The sequence below is a fragment of the Mustela lutreola genome, chromosome 3 (genome assembly GCF_030435805.1).
Source record: "Mustela lutreola isolate mMusLut2 chromosome 3, mMusLut2.pri, whole genome shotgun sequence".
Lineage (NCBI taxonomy): Eukaryota > Metazoa > Chordata > Mammalia > Carnivora > Mustelidae > Mustela > Mustela lutreola.
In genome coordinates this window covers 208,678,022-208,698,592 of record NC_081292.1, presented here as the reverse complement: position 1 = coordinate 208,698,592, position 20,571 = coordinate 208,678,022, and the positions used below count along the sequence as shown (strand labels likewise).

At 38.1% G+C, this 20,571-nt stretch overlaps 1 protein-coding gene across 1 annotated transcript in view; it reads left to right on the top strand.

Moving 5' to 3' along the window:
• The window catches only part of ANKAR (ankyrin and armadillo repeat containing), a 63,850-nt gene that overhangs the window by 36,952 nt on the left and 6,327 nt on the right, over positions 1–20,571 (top strand). The window contains exons 12-19 of the mRNA XM_059168626.1: positions 194–362; positions 6,238–6,479; positions 7,651–7,804; positions 7,889–8,050; positions 13,836–13,942; positions 15,628–15,750; positions 18,051–18,209; positions 18,891–19,008. Coding sequence (XP_059024609.1) covers positions 194–362; positions 6,238–6,479; positions 7,651–7,804; positions 7,889–8,050; positions 13,836–13,942; positions 15,628–15,750; positions 18,051–18,209; positions 18,891–19,008 — 1,234 coding nt within the window. The remainder of the gene's footprint in view (positions 1–193; positions 363–6,237; positions 6,480–7,650; positions 7,805–7,888; positions 8,051–13,835; positions 13,943–15,627; positions 15,751–18,050; positions 18,210–18,890; positions 19,009–20,571) is intronic.

The following is a 20,571-nucleotide window of genomic DNA, read 5'->3' as shown; positions in this document are numbered from 1 at the left end:
TGGACTTATGTTTTTAGATAAAGACTGAATAAATCTTATAAAATTCAATGTTTTTTAAATTTAAATTCAATCAGCCAACATATAGTATACTCTTAGTTTTAGATGCAGTGTTCAACAGTTCATTAGTTGTGTATACCACCAGAGCTTATCATATCACATGCCCATCAATTAATTTTTGTTCCTTTATTTTTAGAATGGAATCCCAGCTCTGATAAGTCTTTTGAGGTTAGACATAGAAAATGTGCTAATAAATGTAATGAACTGTATACGGGTGTTATGTATGGGAAATGAACAAAACCAAAGAGCGGTGAGAGACCATAAAGGCATCCAATATCTTATCACATTTCTGAGTTCTGATTCAGGTGAGTCTCAATTTCTGTTTCATTTCTAAGCGATCAGATATATGAACTGAAGCAAATACAGGTTGGACTTGTCCAGTAGGAATGCATGTCCTAGAATGGATCTATACATGTATAATGTAAACTAAATACCCAAAACACTCAAGTTCAAATGCTGGTTTATAAAAGGAATTGACTCTCAGATTTACAGTTTAAAAATGAAGTTTAATTAGACTTTTTTTAAATAAATGGAAATACTGGCATAAATCATGAAAAGAATGCAGTTAGTACACCCAGGGACTTGAGTAGACAACTCCTTGTATGAACGACACATTGGGAACCATGTATAAGTTGCCACGAAAGCTTCAGATTCGCTGTTAGATATTGGATATCAGAATTCTAGGTCATCATGTCATTAGGCCAATTACCACATTCTGAAGTACGTATCGGCACAAGAGCACCACAAGCTGTGAGGGAGCTCTGGTCTGCACTGCGGGCGGTCTCTTCAGTTCTGTAGGAATTAGTTCACTGCAGTGAGCAGACATGTAACAGGGTAAGCCTCAATTCCATGGTTTTCCCCAAATTTGAGGGGATTAAAAAGTGGGGGAAAGCTTGCTCATTTTTCTTCCTCAGTTTATCATCTTTCTGTTCTAGTTTTCCAGGAATAAAGATAGAAAAAATACGCTGGTCAGCATGTCAGTCGGGGTATGGATGAGGGGGTGTCGCACAGAGTTTGCTCTTACCTTAGTGTTTCAGAGTTAGTAATTCGGGTCTGCTGGGCACACCTGGCTGGCTCAGTCAGTGAAGTGTCTGCCTTTCACTCAGGTCATGATTCCAGGGTCCTGGGATCAAGTCTCACATCTGGATCCTTGTTCAGTGAGGAACCTGTGTCTCCCTCTGCCTGCCACTCCCCTTGCTTGTGCTCTCTCTCTGACAAAGAAATAAAATCTTTTAAAAAATTGTCATCTTCTAAGAACCCCTCTCGTATGGGGAAATCATTTGAAGTCCTTTCCCTTCATTAAAATTCCCAAGGTCATCTGCTCTAATCGGCCCCATCAGTAACTAGGCTCTACTTTATCTTTGTTTTTTCCTGAGTAGGCTCCACACCCACTGTGTAGCCCAGTTCAGGGCCTGAATTCAGGACCCTGAGATCCTGAGCTGAGATCAAGAGACAGACACTAACCAATCGAACCACCCAGGTTCCCCAACTGTATCATTTTTAAGAACAGCGTTAGAGACAATGCATAGAATCATCCAATCACTATGTTCTGTGTTATACAGTCGAAATTGATACAACATTGTACTGCAGTTTTTAAAAATAGCATTATAAAAATAAATCTAAAAAATAGCATTATAGCGGCACGTGGGTGGTTCAGTGGGTTAAGCCTCTGCCTTCAGCTCAGGTCATGATCTCAGGGTCCTGGGATCGAGCCCAACTTAGGGCTCTCTGCTCAGTGGGGAGCCTGTTTCTGCCTCTCCCTCTGCCTGCGGCTCCCCCTGCTCATGCTCTCTTCTCTCACAGAAATACATAAATAAAATTCTTTTTTTTTTTTTTTAAAGAAGTTTTAAAAAAAAGCACGAGAGAGCCAGCTTTTAAAATGCTTATTTCAGCCATAGAATTTTTTACTTGTTTATAATTGTTCTTTATTTTATTCTTTCTGTCTTATCTCCTTAATTAAAATGTAAAGACAGAGCAGGGCAGGCCTGGGTGGCTCATTTAGTTGAGCATCCAACTCTTGATTTCAGGTCAAGCCCTAATCTCAGGGTTGTGAGATTGAGCCCAAGTCCAGCTCTGTGCTGGGTGTGAAGCTGCCTCAAGATTCTCGCCCTCTCCCTCTGCCCATCCCCCCCTAAAACAATGTAAAGACAGAGACTAGTTCTCCCTATCCTTTTTCATCCTCCAAATCCTAGATGCTAGAGCAAAGCACAAATTATAGAGGCTGTTTGAACAAATACAGTAAATAAATGCATGAAGGAAAACTGTAGAAATAAATTGTTGAAATTGTTTCTTTTGGGCTCTTGTCTTATCTTAATGAATGTAACTTATCCTAATCTGTAATCTATTTTATCTCCTCATTCCAAGGAAAATAATTTTGTGGAAAAAAGTTAATCATATTTTTTCTCTTCATTTATAATTTTAGTCCTTTAACAAATACTTCTCTTGGCTGTTAGCTGGGTTGTTAATGTGTAGGGGTTCAAAAAGGAATTTTATTAATTCCAGTATCATCTTAACCATTCTCACCAACTCTAAGATTTCATGCATTAAGGTAAAATGGCCCCAGAGCAGAGTCATGGGCAGTTTCTTGAGACGACGGATTTATTAATCTCTCCTCAGTCTCACCCCTGGCTCTGGGACTTCCTCCCCTGCCGGCTTTGGTTGGGTGTAAGCCGTTGCCTCACCCGTCTTCAGCTGCTTATTTCTTACTCTGCCACCTTCTGCTGCGTGCCTACCCTCATCCCTGTACTGCTTCAGAGTTCATCCTTCCTCTGGCGCTCGATCGTCCTGCTCTGTGTTACTGACTAGGATTCGCAGGACCCCACCGTGGAAGTAGAAAGCTGTACAGAAAGTACACACAATGCTTTTCAACTGCAAACTGTCAGCAAAACTTATGGAGCTCGTCATCCTTCCTAGGCTGAGCACTGGCACGGCTCATGGCAGGTGTGCCCACCGCTCTCCCACGGGCTTCGGTGAGAGACAGTACCTGCGGTCAGGACCTTCCAGAATCTGAAAACTTCAGGAACTTGAGATACAGACCATCTCCATTCTTAACTCTTATACAGACCAACTCCATCTAAACTCTTAAAGATGGGGTTCCTCAGCCTCTGTTCTCGGTCTGTCTTGGTTGGTTGGTTGGTTGGTTGGTTGGTTTTTAATATACCACACTCTCCTAAGCAGTTGTATTTACTTTTCAGAACTTCATTGTTGTTTGAATCTACTCTTTCTGGCTCTCTAACCGAGTCCCTGCTTTTCCTCTAAGCATTGGAGACAGTTTGGGCTATTGAGGCGCTAAGATAGTCCCTCTTCCTTTAGAATTTGGATCCATTTGGTAAGTAGACACAGGAGTCAAATAGATCAAAACTTCAGCCTCACTGTTGTAAAGTTTGCTTCAAGAAAAGAGGAAAAAAAATAGTGCCAAAAGAACCCAAGTCATGCATTTGTGATTACTGATTCTCCAAATTAAGAAATTTTGTAACTCACTTTTCCTTTTTTTTTTTTTTGAAGATTTTATTTATTTATTTGACAAACAGAGATCACAAGTAGGCAGAGAGGCAGGCAGAGAGAGAGGAGGAAGCAGGCTCCCTGCTGAGCAGAGAGCCCGATGTGGGGCTCGATCCCAGGACTCTGAAATCATAAAATCATAACCTGAGCTGAAGGCAGAGGCTTAACCCACTGAGCCACCCAGACACTCCCTCACTATTCCTTTTATGGAAGAAATGAGCAACACACCTGAGTATAGGAATTTCCACTTTTTGGACTGACTTAGCAGTACAGGGTTAAAAAATGATCCCCCCCCCACTCCCTTAATTTTAGTAACCTACTGGGTTTAACATTCCAAGTATTACTAGAGTTATATAGGTAAATGCAAAGTTGATCACATTTTTACCCTTTTTTAAATCATTCACTTGTTCTTTGTCACCTAAGATAAAGCCCAAATTTCTGTCATAGCTTATGTGCCCTTCTAACCTAATTCCAAATAGAAATGACCTTCCCATCACTTCCTGTCACTTCCCTTATTTTACTCTGAATTAGTATGGAACATATTGCTGTTTCATTCTTCTGGCCTTTGGCTTGTCCCACAAGGTTCAAGGACTTTGTCTTGTCAGTTCATCACTGTTTCTCTGTGCCTAAAACAGTGCCTGACATGTAGTAGCTCCTCAATAAAGTACTTGCTGAGAAAACAAATGATTGAATGATGAAAATATTCATAACAAAAAGTTAATATATTTGATATGTGATATGCACACACACGCATGCACACACACACACACAGGCACACCCACACATGCACAGAAACATACACACACACATATATGAACAATCGGCCTTAATAGAGAGAACTAACCTGAATAGTCTGTGAAAGCACAAGCATTAGGTTTTGAGTCTGCCCAATTGAATACAAAGACACCTTCTGTACAGTTTTGACTTTGGGAAACGTGTGTCTTACATATTACAAAAAAGCACATTAGATCTATAAGGCTACTGGGGAAAACTAAAATTTAAAACAAGCAGAAACAAACGAACCCAACTAGATTTCAAATGAATTACGTAAAGATTTTATTTTTTATTTTTTAAAAATATTTTGCTTATTTATTTGAGAGAGATCGAGAGAGAGAGGGAGAAGCAGGGAGCCCAACAGGGGCCTTGATCCCAGGATCCTGAAACCATGACCCGAACCGAAGGCAGATGCTCAACTGGCTGAGTCACCCAGGGACCCCACATGAAGACTTTAAAAGAAGAAGAAAAAAATTAATAACCTGTGACTTTTGAACATAGCCCTTCACAGGCACCTGGGTGCTCAGTCGGTTAAGCATCTGACTATCTCAGATCAGGTCTTGATCTCAGGGTCGTGAGTTCAAGCCCCACATTGGGCTCCAGACTGGGTGTGGACCCTTCTTAAAAAAAAAACAAAAACAAAATGGGTGAACATAGCACTTCATTATATAATCTCAGTCTAGAGGAGAAAAAAAAATAACTGCAAACATAATTTGGATTTGTATTTCATAGTGATATGGGTGAAACGGCTCTGAACCTGTGTTCTGAGTATTGTAGAACTGAACAAATGAATAAATATGTTGATAGTATTGTGGCCTCACTGTGAAAAGACGTATACAGACTATGGGAAGGCAATAAAGAATCCTGTAGGGTTGGGCTGGAATTGGAAAATTGGAAGCATATTTATTTTCCTAGTTTTGTCTGCTTGGAGAGTCTAGAAGCAATGATATTTCAGTAGAAATGAACATATCTAGTACCCAGAAATCTTGATTTCTAAGTACCATTCCTCATTAAAAGAAAAGAGAACTTGAAGAAATGGTTCATTTCAGGGCTGGAGCAGAGCAGGTATGTGGTAAGTTTGAAACATCATGACAGAAAGTAAGAAAAAGCTAAAAAAAAGTCTTGAGGGAGTTCTTGGACTTTTGTAAATTTTCTGTAAGTTTTAAAGAGAACAAATACAACTGGTTAATAAGAATGTATGAAACTATTTAGATTCAACAGTATCCAAAAATATGAAATAAAAAGAGACACAGCTTTTTGCTTATCAAATTAGCTAAATGTATGTATTTATTCTTAATGCTGGTATCGATATCTATACTTAAAAATGTACAGTCACATTGAACACTCATACTCTGATTATGAAAGGGTAAAATGAAATGATCATTTTTGGAAACTAGTTTACTGTGATATATTAAATTATTCCAATAATACCTGGGACTCTATATACTAAGGGGAAATCCAGGAAAGAAAAATAACTTTCATGCCAAGATTTCTCCTAAATATTGTTTAACAGTGAAAAGTTGGAAATGACATCTATTTTTTTAAAAGGTGAACAGATAAGGAAATGTAATACACTCATTAATGGAACATTTGGGAGACACTGATGCTCATAAAGAATGAGAAAATGTTTTACTGGTAAATTAAAATGTAAGATATTGTGCTTATAGTACAATTATGTTAAATATGTCTGTAACACTACTTAAATATATCTTTTCCTTTAAAAAGTGAATAAGACTAAAGGAAATACTTGCATTTGGGTTGGGAGAATCTGGACAATTTTATTCCTATTTCTCTTATTTTCTATACACTCTCTAAGTTGGATTTTGTTAATAAGGAATCTAATGATAAGTTGCATTTTTGTATTTTTAAAAAGTTTGTTTAACTGTTTCTTGAATTCATTTGAAGATGTGCTGAAGGCTGTATCTTCTGCCACTATCGCTGAGGTTGCCCGTGACAACAGGGATGTTCAGGATGCCATCGCTCTGCAGGGAGCCATTCCTCCTCTGGTGGCTCTTTTTAAAGGGAAACAACTTAGTGTCCAAGTGAAGGGAGCAATGGCTGTGGAATCACTGGCTAGTTACAACCCGTATATACAGAGAGCATTTCTGGAACAATCATTAAGTAAATATCTTTTAAAACTCCTCAAGGTAGGAATTTTATGATAACTTGTCATACTTCTTAGACAAAGTATTCAATACTGAATTTAGTAAAGTGAGAAGAAAACTAAAACCAACTCTTTTTTTTTTTTTTTTAAGATTTTATTTATTTGACAGAGAGAGACAGCGAGAGAGGGAACACAAGCAAGCAGAGGTAGTGGGAGAGGGAGAAGCAGGCTTCCTACTGAGAAGGGAGTCCAATGCGGGGCTCGATCCCAGGACCCTGAGATCATGACCTGAGCTGAAGGCAGACGCTTAATGACTGAGCCACTGAGGCGTCCCTAAAACGAATTCTTAAATGAACTTTTTTTTAAAAGATTTTACTTATTTGTTTGTTGGTTGGTTGGTTGGTTTTAGAGAGAGTGTGCGAGCCTGTTGCAGGGGCCAGGGAAGAATCTCAAGTGGACACCATGCCTGGTGTGAAGCCTGACACGGGGCTTGACTCATGACCCTGAGATTATGATCTGAACCAAAACCAAGAGTTGGACACTTACATGACTGAGTCACCCAGGCGTCCTTAGAATGAATATTTTAAAAAACATCCCTACAATGTTCAATAAATGTGCACAATTGCACTACTGGGTATTTACCCCAGAGATGCAGATGTAGTGACAAGAAGGGTCATCTGTACCCCATTGTTCATAGCAGCAATGGCCACGGTAGCCAAACTGTGGAAAGAACTAAGATGTCCTTCAACAGACAAATTGTTAAGGAAGATGTGGTCCATATACACTATGGAGTATGATGCCTCCATCAGAAAGGATGAATACCCAACTTTTGTAGCAACGTGGACGGGACTGGAAGAGATTATGCTGAGTGAAATAAGTCAAGCAGAGAGAGTCAATTATCATATGGTTTCACTTATTTTTGGAGCGTAACAAATAGCATGGAGGACATGGGGAGTTAGAGAGGAGAAGGGAGTTGAGGGAAATTGGAAGGGGAGGTGAACCATGAGAGACTATGGACTCTGAAAAACAATCTGAGGGTTTTGAAGGGGCGGGGGGTGGGAGGTTGGGGTACCAGGTGGTGGGTATTATGGAGGGCACGGATTGCATGGAGCACTGGGTGTGGTGCAAAAACAATGAATACTGTTACGCTGAAAGGAAATAAAAAAATTTTAAAAATGTGCATTGGAAGAATGGAATTTTTTTTTTTTTAATAGGCATTTCAAACAGATGTTAAGGAACAAGGAGCTGTGACCCTTTGGGCCTTGGCAGGACAAACCCTGAAACAGCAGAAGTACATGGCAGAACAGATCGGATACAACTTTATAATAAATATGCTTTTGTCACCGTCAGCGAAAATGCAGTACGTGGGTAAGTTATTTCCTGTGCATAAATCAGCACCACGTGGAGCAGCACCTTGAAGTAGCCGACATATTTCTTGCTTTTCTTGACCAGGAGGTGAGGCAGTCATAGCCCTAAGTAAGGACAGCAGGATGCATCAGAATCAGATCTGCGAGGGCAATGGCATCGCCCCGTTGGTTCGCTTACTGAGGATTAGTAAAATCGCTGAAGGCACGCTTCTGAGTGTCATCAGAGCCGTGGGGTCCATTTGTATTGGTTTGTGAAGTTTTTCTCAATTCTTAAATTATCAGTAAGATACTTCCCTTCCTCTCTGTCTCCACTGATAAAGCCCTAAGTCATACTCAATCTATAAAAGGCCTATCATTGTTATTTATTTCTCTAAGACCTTAATGAGTAAAAGTGGGGTGGGTGGCTCAGTGAGTTGAGCCTCTGCCTTTGGCTCAGGTCATGACCTCAGGGTCCTGGGATCGAGCCCCACATCGGGCTCTGTGCTCAGCCCGGAGCCTGCTTCTCCCTCTCTGTCTCTGCCTGCCTCTCTGCCTACTTGTGATCTCTGTCTCTCTCAAGTAAATAAATAAAATATTAAAAAAAAAAAAATAAAAGTGGCCAGTAAGTCTAGTTGTTCCTTTCATTGCAAAGGAACTAACAGTTGGGGCTGTCTGTAAGAGTCTATAGAGTTGTCAGTGATTGAGCTACCAAAAATGAACATTGAAGTTCTTTGCTGACCTTCATGAATGCATGAAGCGGATTGTAGATTGTTTCTTATACATAAGAAAAAAAATCTTTATTTGTAGTTGATTGTATTTCCTGAAAAAATAGTCTAGCTGAATGAAGAATGTAGGAATTGGCTCCAAAAAGATTTTTTTCTTCTTGCTTGAAAAAGCTACTTTGCTGAAGTTCATTAAAGCTCCAAGGCAGTCAGTCAGACAAAATAATGTTTCTTTTTTTTAGCCAGAACCTATGGTATAGATTATAGAGGTTTCTAAAATTCTAATAGATGACAACATATATACAGAACTACTGTGTGTGTGTGTGTGTGTGTAAATGCCCATGCACAAATGTGCAATTTCTTCTCATTACTTCACTTCGAAGCTGTCTACAAATCATCTACATTTGCCACAGACAAGGGGATCTCCACGAGAATTGTGGAGGAAAACTCTTGATTTCAAATTTACTGGTTTAGAGTGGTTATACATACACACACACCTCCCTTTTTCTTCCTCCTCATGTTCATTTTTTCTTCTACACTCTTGAACATATGTAACATATTTAAAATAGCTGTTTTAAAGTCCCTGTAATGAGTTCCAGCATCTGTATCATTTCTGGGTCTCTACTAGCCAATATTTTTTCCTGATTATGGATCATATTTTCCTACTTCTTTGCATGCCCAGAAAATTTTAAATGTGAGTTTTTAAAGACCTATTGAAATATTTTACATACAATAAAATATTTATTTATTTTTAAAGATTTTATTTCATAGAGAGAGCATGTTTGTGTAAGCGCAAGTGCACGGGGGGCCGGGGGCAGAGGGGGAAGCAGACTCCCTGCTGAGCAGAGAGCCCGATGTGGAACTTGATCCCAGGACCCTGAGATCATGACCTGAGCTGAAGACAGACGCTTAACCAACTGAGCCACCCAGGAGCCCCACAATAAAATATTTAAATAAAATATACAATAGAATAAAATATAAAAATACATTAAACCATACAATTTGGCGAGTTTTAACATGTGCGTTCAGCTGTGACACCATCACAGTAGTCAAATAAATGAATATAGTCGTCACCCCAAATGGTTTCATTGTGTGCTTTTGGAATCCCCTCTTTGGCTTCCATCCCCAGAGAACCACTGATGTGTTCTATCAGTGTAGATTAGTTTGTATTTTCGAGAGATTTTTGTAACTGGATTATACAGATGTGCCTTTTTCTTGCTGCTTTCACTCAGCATAGCTATTTTGATATTTATGCATATGTGTTCACTTTTTAAATGCTGAGTCATATTCCATTGTGTGGTATGATGGATGATTTTATGACTTATGATACCTGTAGTTATGATCTGCCTCCCCACATGCATACACACGCTGCTGCTGTTCCTCTGGCAAGCCTGGCGAATGCACATGGACATACTATGACCCGTTTGTCCAGGTGCCCACTCATGGGCATTTAGATTGTTGCCAGTTTCCTGCTATTGTACATGAAGCTGCCATGAGCATTTGTGTGTAAGTCTTTGTACAGACACAGATGTTTCCATTTCTCTAGGGTAAATACCAAAAAGTAGGATTCCTGGGTCATTGAGTAGGTGTGTGTTTAACTTACAGAGAAACTGCCAGACCGTTTTTCAAAGTTGTGCTATTACTTTGCATTCCTACTAGCAGTGTATGAGAGTTCCAACAGCTTCACATCCTTGCCAGCACTTAGTACGATGATTTTGGCCATTAGAGTGCTTATGTAGTAAATCTCATTATGGTTTTAACTTGTATTTCCCCAATATTAATGATGCAGAGCATCTTTTCATGTGCTTACTTGCTATTTGTATATCCTTTTTGGTAAAGTTTTTGTTCAGATATTTTGCCCTTTTTTTTACTTTTTTTTAAAAGATTTTATTTATTTATTTGACACAGAGAGAGAGAGAGATCACAAGCAGGCAGAGAGGCAGGCAGAGAGAGAGAGGGAAGCAGGCTCCCTGCCGAGCAGAGAGCCCGATGCGGGACTCGATCCCAGGACCCTGAGATCATGACCTGAGCTGAAGGCAGAGGCTTAACCCACTGAGCCACCCAGGCACCCCTATTTTGCCCGTTTTTTAAATTGTGTTGTCGTATTGAATTATAAACATTCTTTATATATTCTAGATACAAATCATTTGTTAGATGTATTTTTTTCTTATTCCCAGTCTATAGTGTGTCCTTTCATTTTTGTAACAGTGTCTTTTTTTTTTTTTAAGATTTTATTTATTTATTTGACAGAGAGAAATCACAAGTAGTCGGAGAGGCAGGCAGAGAGAGAGAGAGGGAAGCAGGCTCCCTGCTGAGCAGAGAGCCCGATGCGGGACTCGATCCCAGGATCCTGAGATCATGACCTGAGCCGAAGGCAGCGGCTTAACCCACTGAGCCACCCAGGTGTCCCGTAACAGTGTCTTTTGAAGAGTAAAAGTTTTTAACTTTGATGAAGTCCAATTTATTGGTATTTTAAATTTAGTTCATAAGTTATGTGTCATCTTTAAGAAACCTGCCAAACTCAAGATCACAAAGGTTTTGTTTCTTTTCTGTATTTAGACATAAGATCCATTTTGAGTTAATTTTTGCATATGGCCAAGATTTTTTTTTTTTATATGGCTGTCCAATTGTTTCAGTCCATTTATTGAAAAGATTATCTTTTCCTCCAATGAATTTTTCTGAGTTATTTCTGGATTTTTTATTCTCTTCTATTTACTCATTTGTCTATCTTTATGTTATACTCACTGTCTTAATTATTGAAAGTTTACAGGAAATCATGCAAGCAGGAAGAATAAGTCCTTCAACATCGCCATTCTTTATTAAAGTTGTTTTGGCTACTCTAGGTCCTTTGCCATTCCATATAATTTAAAAAATCAATCTGTCAATTTATGAAAAAGATCTATTATTTTTATTGGCATTGCATGAAATCTATAAACAAATTTGTGGAGAACAGGCATCTCTGAAATAGTAAGACTTCCAATGTATAAACTATGTCTCTCTACTTGTTTAGGTCTTCTTTAATATCAATCAGCAATGATTCCTAGTTTCCAATACATAATTCTTGTATATATTTTATCTTAGATATTTTCTATTTTAAAATTATGCATAATGTTTTGATTGAGTGCTGGACATTGTGAATCGCAAACTGATAGATGCTGAATTTTTTTGTTTTTCTTTGAAGGGAGTTAGGCTTTGTTCTGGCATGCAGTTATCTTGGGATCAGTTTGCTCCATTTGCAGCTAGCTTTCAAGCTTTATTAGGACAATTCTAGAGCAGCTTTTACTGTGGAACTAACTTAACTCCACTATTAAGATGATATCGTTCCAAGGACTTAATTCCTTATATAATCCCCTGAATTATGAGGAATCTGAACTCTGGCCACAGAGCATAAACCATTCCTAGCGCTGTGTGAGCTCTGAGAATTGTTCAGCCTACGGCTCATAGTGCTTCTTTTCCTAACCTAGTGGGGCTTCATCCCATTATTAATATGTGAAGATTCAGTCAGAGATGGGATGGTATTCATTTTATCACACTACCATCATCGTTGTCATAATCATGATTATTAAAAATATTCATTTTGGGGGGACCTACGTTAGCACCCTCACTCTTCAAAATCTCCGTTTACTCCGTTTCCACTTACTCTGAGATTAGCAATTCCTTTTCTGTGCTTCAGGTGTATTTTCTGTATCTTTGTTAAAGCACCCATTGCATGTACTGAAATCATGTATTTAAATAGTTGCTTCCCTTATAGAATATAAACACCTTGGAGGCAGAGATTCTAATTCCTCTTTTCCATTTTTTTTTTTTTTTTTTAAGTAGGCTCCATGCCCAATGTGGAGCCCAATGCAGGGCTTGAACTCATGACCCTGAGATTAAGACCTGAACTGAGATGAAGATTCACACACAGCTGACTGAACCACCCAGGCACCCTCTAATTTCTCTTTTTAACTCTACTTTTTACCTCAGTTCCTGATGAGTTAGGCATTCAAGACCTGCCAGCTGAGTCAAGAATATTCATGTAGTCAATATCTGTACATCGCCAGGTGGCCAGGGTGGGAGTCGGAGAGAAGGAAACAAACATGTCCTCTGCTCCTATTTCCTCCGGTTCTTTCGGACTTGCCCAGATGATAAGTGACTTCTCTCCACTGTTCAGAGAGAGGTCTGATCTTGTGTTTATATTTAAGTATATAAACCTGCTGTGTATGTTGTGGTATTTGTTAGCAAAAGAACAAAATTCGAATTATTTGTATATCCACTAGATAGAGATGAGAAGTTTTTAAATCGAGACTGGCCTATAATTTAAAGTATTATGCTATAAAAGGAGACGGTAAGATTATCTTTTTACTATGTGTATTAAAGGAATCTAGAAATTTTCATCAGGTGACTTACTCTATTCATTTTTATAAAAATATTTTTTCATGGAATACAAGAGCAACTATAAGCTTAAGTACCTTGCAGGTAATAAATCTTCCGTAAATGATAGCTTTTATAGTATTATTCTTTGATAGTCTAACATTTCTCATTCCTTGGTTTGTAACTAGTAGAAAACATCCACACTTCTAATAATGATTTTTCCGTGTTTATTCATTTTGCTTTTTAAAAAATTAATTCAGGTAAAATACTGTTGCTATAGCATTTCCTTATTTTTAATTTGAATTCAATCAATCAATGTATAATGTATCGTTTGTTTCAGGGGGTACAGGCCTGTGACTCATCGGTCTTATGCAATACCCGGTACTCACTCATGACCAGACACGCCCTCCCCGATGTCCGCCACCCAGTGACCTTGTCCTCCCCCAGCAATCCTCAGTTTATTTTCCGAGATTAAAAGTCTCTCTAGTTTGTCCCCCTCTCTGGTTTCAGCATCTTGTTTCATTTTTCCCTCCTTCCCCTGTGATCCTCTGCCTTGTATCTTAATTCCACACACCAATGAGATCATATGATGATTGTCTTTCTCTGATTGACTTGATTCACTCAGCATAATACCCTCTAGTTCTAGTTGCAAATGGCAAGATTTCATTTTCTGATGGCTGTGTAATATTCCATTGTGTATATGCCGCATCTTCTTTATCTATTCATCTGCCGATGGACATCTGGGCTCTTTCCATAGTTAGGCTATTGTGGACATTGCAGCTGTAAACATTGGGGGGCAGGTTCCCCTTTGGGCTACATTTGTATCTTTTTGGTAAATACCCATAAATATGGTGTTTCCTTTTGTAATTTATTAACCATATTATGCTAGAAAACTTAATCCAACATACCAAACTGTGTTTGACTTTATCATTTCCAAGATGGAAAGAAATATTCTTACTGTTATGTATATTCTTATAGGTGTTGCCCATACAAGTAATCCTATCAGTCAACAATTTGTTGTAGAGGAAAATGCCTTTCCAATACTTATTCAACTACTGAGAAATCACCCTTCTCCTAACATCAAGGTATATAAAAGGTTTTAAGGTTTTTTTCTGATTAAGGGTTTTTTTTTCTGATGTAGTAAAAATTAACAGAAATATGACTTTTTGAGAATAATTTGTATCTTTATGTAAATTCACAAGTATAATTAAAAATTTAACATTTTAAACAAAATTCTAGAAGTTTTAAATTAAAAACTTGCTATAAAAATAGTAAATTTTATTAAAATATTACATTTTCAAATAATTAAGTCTTGCGTCTTTACTCATTGAATAAGTTTTATTCCTCAGATATCTGATTATTCACAGAATTTCTTCTTTTTCGGATATTGGTTGCTAAAATGGTGGGGATAATGAGGATGTGTGTGACTTATGTAGCGAAATTTCTCAGATATAAGTGATTCCTATACTATTGCACCACTAAAATAGCTTTACCTATACCAAGCAGTCTGTGCTGGCCAGCAACAATAGTTTACTTATATAAATAATTGATGAGTTGTTTAAGAGTCATTTACTCTTCTATTTACTTCTAGTAAACTGCCCTTAATAAAATGATGCTCATGTCTATTCAAATCCTCTACCAAAGCTTTGGAAATTTAGGACATCTAGAGTTAGGCAGGAAATTATAAGGCCAAAAAATACATTTTCTCTTCAAAATTTGGTATGAGTTCTGTCAGAAATGAGAAAACACAAATATGTCAGTAAATACAGTATTATTTCTTTTAAGGAATGTATTATGTGAAAAGATGTTCTAAGTTATGCAGCTTTTCTGGCTGTGAGAGAGAATATTCTTTCATAGGAGTTGATGGGGGAAAAAGGAAGGAGCCTACACTAGCAATTTTTTGGCTTGAATTATATGTAAAACCTCTGCTGACTTTCAAAGTACAAATAAATTTCATACGACTATAGAAAATGCCACATAAAAATACATTTTTATTTTAAGACGCGCAATTTCATGGCAAAACAGTTTACTTCAATTGCGTCCACCTGTATTTCGGTATATGTTTTCAATGAGTTCTTTAACTTGTTAAAAACAGAGCACAAATATATTCCAATACTTTTCTTCAAATATGATTCTGTAGTAAATAAAGTTTTGTAATAATAATCATGCTTTTCAAGTTCATAATATTCTTCGTAGAAACGCATAATGTAATGCTTAAAGAACATTATCTGTCGAGTCCCCACAATAGATGAGGTTCATTTACATCCCCTGAAAAGGCTTCAGAGTGTGTGTCAGATGACTCCCGACATACAGTATTTCTCAGGACTGCTCCCCAGGGCTTTAATTCAGCGGCATTCCATGGAAGCCGTCCAGCTCAATGGTCAGTAGCTAACAAGCGATTCAAAACAGCTTTTATCCCCATGCCAGGAAATTAAAAAAAAATTTTTTTAGATGTGGAAGGGATCCAACTATGCACTTAAGATAAAGCCCCCTCCTATTTCTGGCTGCTTTCTCCCATGCTCCCCAGCAGAGTCGTGTGGTTGTGCCGACGGCACATGGCTGTTAAAAATGATAAGGGATATTCCTCCAAACATTATAAATACCACCCTCTAAATATTAGAGAACTGAAAAAAATAAATATTAGGAAACTGGAATCAATGAATTATATATTATCTTTGAATAAGTATATCCCATATGAAAGTCTGTATAATGAAATATGTCATTTGATAAACCATGAGTGAAAAATAATTTCTGAAAACCACATATTTAGGTTGAAGTGGCATTTACCTTGGCATGCATCGTCCTAAGGAATGATCTGTTACAGAAAGAATTACATGAAAACGAAGGATTTAGGTATGCCGATGTCCTTCAACTTCTTCACTCACCAGATAAGGTAATATCTTTATAAAATGTTAGAGCTCATGTGGAAAGGTTTTTAGACCCATTGTCAAATTATAAATGTTTCACAGCAATACTTAACTATATTACATAAAAAATGTAAAATATCTTTGGTAGGTCATTAGTTTGTAATGATGAAATACTACTGTTCCATATTTTTCATAGTTGTCATATTTCTTCTTTGAAATGTAGCAATTTTTATGCTCAAAGAACGAATAAATCTTTTCTGCCCTGGATGTGTTGAAACTTTTTCCTAATTTTATGACGTTTCAACTTTCAATCATCCATTTCTTACCCAATATTCCAGAGTGGTAGCTTCTCAAACTATTTGTGATGAAGGAAAGCTTTTCCCGAGCAATCTGTTATGGGCAGGATAATTCAAAACAAAGAAACAAAAAAATACATCAAAAACTAATGATGTTCTATATGTTGGCTAACTGACCATAATAATAAAAAATAACAAAAAAACACAAAAACTTTAAATTTTGAGATAATTTTAGATTTTCCAAAATTTTGCAAAAATAGTATGGAGTATTTCTAGCATATCCTTTATCCAGCTTTCCTGGATATCAATAGGGAAATCAACACTGATACCAAGTAACTCATCTGCAGATTTTATCTAGTTTTGCCAATTTTCTCACTAATGTCCTTTTTCTCTTCCAAAATCCAATCCAGGATCTCCTATTACATCTAGCTGTTATGTCCCTTTAGTTTCCTTCAATCTGTGAAACACTGTCCTTTGTCTTTCATGATTTTTACATGTCTTCCATGATTTTGACATTTTTTGTGAGTTTACACCAGTTACTTTGTAGAATGTCCCTCAATTTGAATTAGCTGATGTTTTCTCATGATTAAATTGAGGTGGTGTATTTTGGCAAGAATACCACAGAAATGATGTGGTTGTCGTCGTCGTCGTCGTCGTCTTCTTCTTCTTCTTTTGTTAAGATTTTATTTATTTATTTGACAGAGAGAGAGAGATTACAAGTGGTGGGGGAGAAGCAGGCTCCCTGCTGAGCAGAGAGTCTGATGCGGGGCTCCATCCTAGGACCCTGAGATCATGACCTGAGTCTAGGGCAGCAGCTTAACCCCCTGAGCCACCCAGGCGCCCCTGATGTGGTCTTCTTTACTCACCTGCCCAGTGCATTATTTTCAGGAGGTACATGCTGCTGTTACATCTTATAACAGGCAGTGCTAACTCTGGGTACTTGGTTAAAGTACTATCTGTCGTATTTCTCCACTGTCGAGTCACTGTACTTGCCTCTTTTAATTAACAAGTTTCTTGAGGTGAGATACTTTGAGCCGATGCAAATAATTCTGTTTTGCATGCACTTTTGCTCACCAGTTTTAGCATCCACGGATGCAACAATGATTACATGGTTTATTTGCCTAATGGAAATTTTTTAAAAAATTCTTTTTTTTTAAAATCAAGTTTTATTTAAATTCCAGTTAGTTTATACAGTGTCATTAGTTTCAGGGGCACCATTTAATGATTCAACACCTGGTGCTCATCACAAGTGCCTACCTTAGTCCTGATCGCCCGTGGACCCCATCCTCCTATCCCCTGCCCTCTGGCAACCACCAGTCTGTTCTCTCTAGTTGAAAGTCGGCTTCGTGGTTTTCTTCTTCTCTCCCACTTCCCCTGTTTGTTTGGTTTCTTAAATTCCACATATGAGTGAAATAATATGGTATTTGTCTTTCTCTGGCTGACTTCACTTAGCATAATACACTCTAGCTCCAACCACGATTGCAAATGGCAAGATTTCATCTTTTATGGCCAAATAATATTCCACTGTAAATATATACCATATCTTCTTCATCCATTCATCAGTTAATGGACATCGGGGCTCTTTCCATAATTTGGCGATTGTTGATAATGCTGCTATAAACATCTTCTTTGTATATTTATTAATTAGTATTTAACTATAAGGAAGAGCTATTCCTTTTATTTATTTTTTATTTAAGATTTTATTTATTTATTTGTCAGAGAGAGAGCATGCACCAGCAGGGGGAGTGGCAGGCAGAGGGGGAAGCAGGCTCCGTGCTGAGCTAGGAGCCCAGTGCGGGGCTTGATCCCAGGATCCTGGGATCTCTGATACCGCAACCTACTTCTCAATTTTATCTGTTCAATAACATTCTGGGTTAACTCAACTACCTATTTTCCCCAATAATGTCAAATTTTACTCCCAAAGATAAGAATGCACTATATTTAGATGGTCAAGAATTCAAAATTCATTACCTTGAGTAACATAATGGATGAACTGAGTTAAAGATAATACATGTTTCTCCTATTTCCAGGATATCTGTTTAAGGGCGGGCTATGCATTATCCCTTTTTGCCTTCAACAATCGCCTTCAACAATACTTAATTTTAGAAAGTGGAATAATGACCGTATCAATCTTTGAACCCTTTCTTGAATCAACGGTTGAAGCTGAGAAGGCAATGGCGGCATTTCAGGTATAAAACTGGGAATTCAAGCTTCAAATCAATAAGTTAGTCTTTTTAGTCAAAACTTAAAAAATGAGAAAAAATTTTTATCTGGAAAAGCGTTTACCAATTTGTAAAATACAGAGTATTTTTTACACCGGCCCCTTCCACCTATAGAAACTCCATTATTTATGAGGATTCCTCATTTATCTGCAGTTTTACAAGTTACAAGGCACTTTTTGCCTCTGTCCCTTATCTGATACTTCCAACACCGCCAGGCTGTGGGCACACAGTATCATTTTCATCATCCCCACGCTGCAGGCAGAGAATCACGGTAGTATACAAGACAAGTTTTCTAACTGCAGACCTTTCGCTGATCACACTGATTCTTCAACCTATGACACCTGGTGTATCTGGGTGCTTCTTTTTCTATCCAGTGACCTTTAGGAGAACTACTTTCTATGAACCCATACTTCAAGGACACAAAAGCTGCGAATATTGCAGGAAGAACACACTGGCCTGCCATGTCCACCACAGTGATCCGACAGTGAAAACTACTCTGATTCAAACCTTTGCCGCTTGCTTTTCTTGTACTGCACCATTTCAAGTTACTCCCCTTACCTTCCTGAGAAGTACCAAAGAACAAAAAGCTAAATTAGAGGAGCAGAGTAGAAAACATTCGGTGATTCAATGCTTCTTTTTTGTTTTCAGATTATCATCTTAGCTAAAGTCATTATAGATGTGGACCATATTACTTTGTCTGCAAGAGGTGTTACTATTTTAGTTGATAGTCTGTATTCAGTTAATTCCACTACTATTATCTTGACAGGTAAGAAAGAACTAGAGGTTGGTTACATAAAACTACATCTGCATGAAACTGTTTTCAAAAAAATCTTTTGTAATCTGAACAATAAAAAAAGTAATACGCTTGATACTATGTCACATGGTTTGAAGAATGAACTGGTGTATGTCTACGTGCAACTCCACACAAATTCTACATGGGACAGTGGGAGTCTACTCTGCACCCCAACAGAAGCCAGGCAACTCTGACCGTGGCCTTTTTGATTTCCTAGTTACCTTTTCAATCCCCTAATTATTTTTTGCAAATATAAAATGAGAATCCAACTCTGAGCTACTAACCAGAAAATTTACACACTGATTTATAATAGTAATGGCAGATTTATATGCTATTCCTCTGGCTGGTTTTCTTTTGATCAACTTTACATTTTGCTAACATTCAAGAATTCCTTATGTTGCTATGCGATGTAGCAAAGCAAAATAGTCCAATAGAGTTCTTGGCACACTTAATGCTAACCGTGTAACTCTATCTACTCTAGAGCTAATTTTCGAAATGAATAATAAGGTAATTGACTTGATATATCACTGTCAACACAACATGAAACAGTATCAGAATGACGACCACATGAAGTGACTACTACCGAAAAATAAACAAGGTCTTTGGTTTTTTTTTTTTTTGTTTTTAAGATTTTATTTATTTGACAAACAGAGATCACAAGGAGGCAGAGAGGCAGGCAGAGAGAGAGGAGGAAGCAGGCTCCCTGCCGAGCAGAGAGCCCGATGCGGGGCCCAGGACCGTGGGATCATGACCCGAGCCAAAGGCAGAGGCTTTAACCCACTGAGCCACCCAGGCGCCCCATAAGGTCTTTGTTTTTTTTAACTGAGATGGGTCACTGAAGGTGGCAAAGGAAGTTACACTTACTGCTACACTTATATTTTTACTTGGCATGGAAGGAAAATTCACGCAAATGAAAACTTTCTGATGGAAACTAGTCAGGAAAAAAATGTTTAAATTATTAAATACATTCTTATTTAAATAGCACTCTTCAAGTCATAGTAACTCTATGACTCTGAAAAACAATCATCGTGGCTTTAAATTTTACTGCACAAACTCTTGTGTGCAAGAAATACTATGTTATACTATCCTTCAAATATTAATTTTCTCAGGCGGTTGGAACTGAATCTCCAAAATTTCTGGGCTTTCTTTGCCCTCCGGCATCACAGTCACATGCATCTCCAGAGTCACGTGCCTGTCTGGGGTATCCCAAGCAAAGCAGGATATTTGGGCCTCGGATATAATGTAAAATAAATGTTGTCCCAGATGTCTAAGTTGACAAGGTTCCCACACATGGCTCCAGAGGTACAGAAGTTTCACAAATACTAGATTTCTGTTGCCAAGGGTCCAGTTTTCCTGTGTCCACCACAGAACCGCGCTCCACATGCAGCTCCTGCCCCTGGTGTGGACTCCCTGGTCTGGGATCCTCTGCCTGCCTCCGCCCCGTCCCCGTCCCCTACTCCCCATCTTTAAAGAACCCTCTCTGCCTCGCTCCCTTTCCCCTACAACGGTGCCTTCTATGTTCACAGGCTTTTAAAA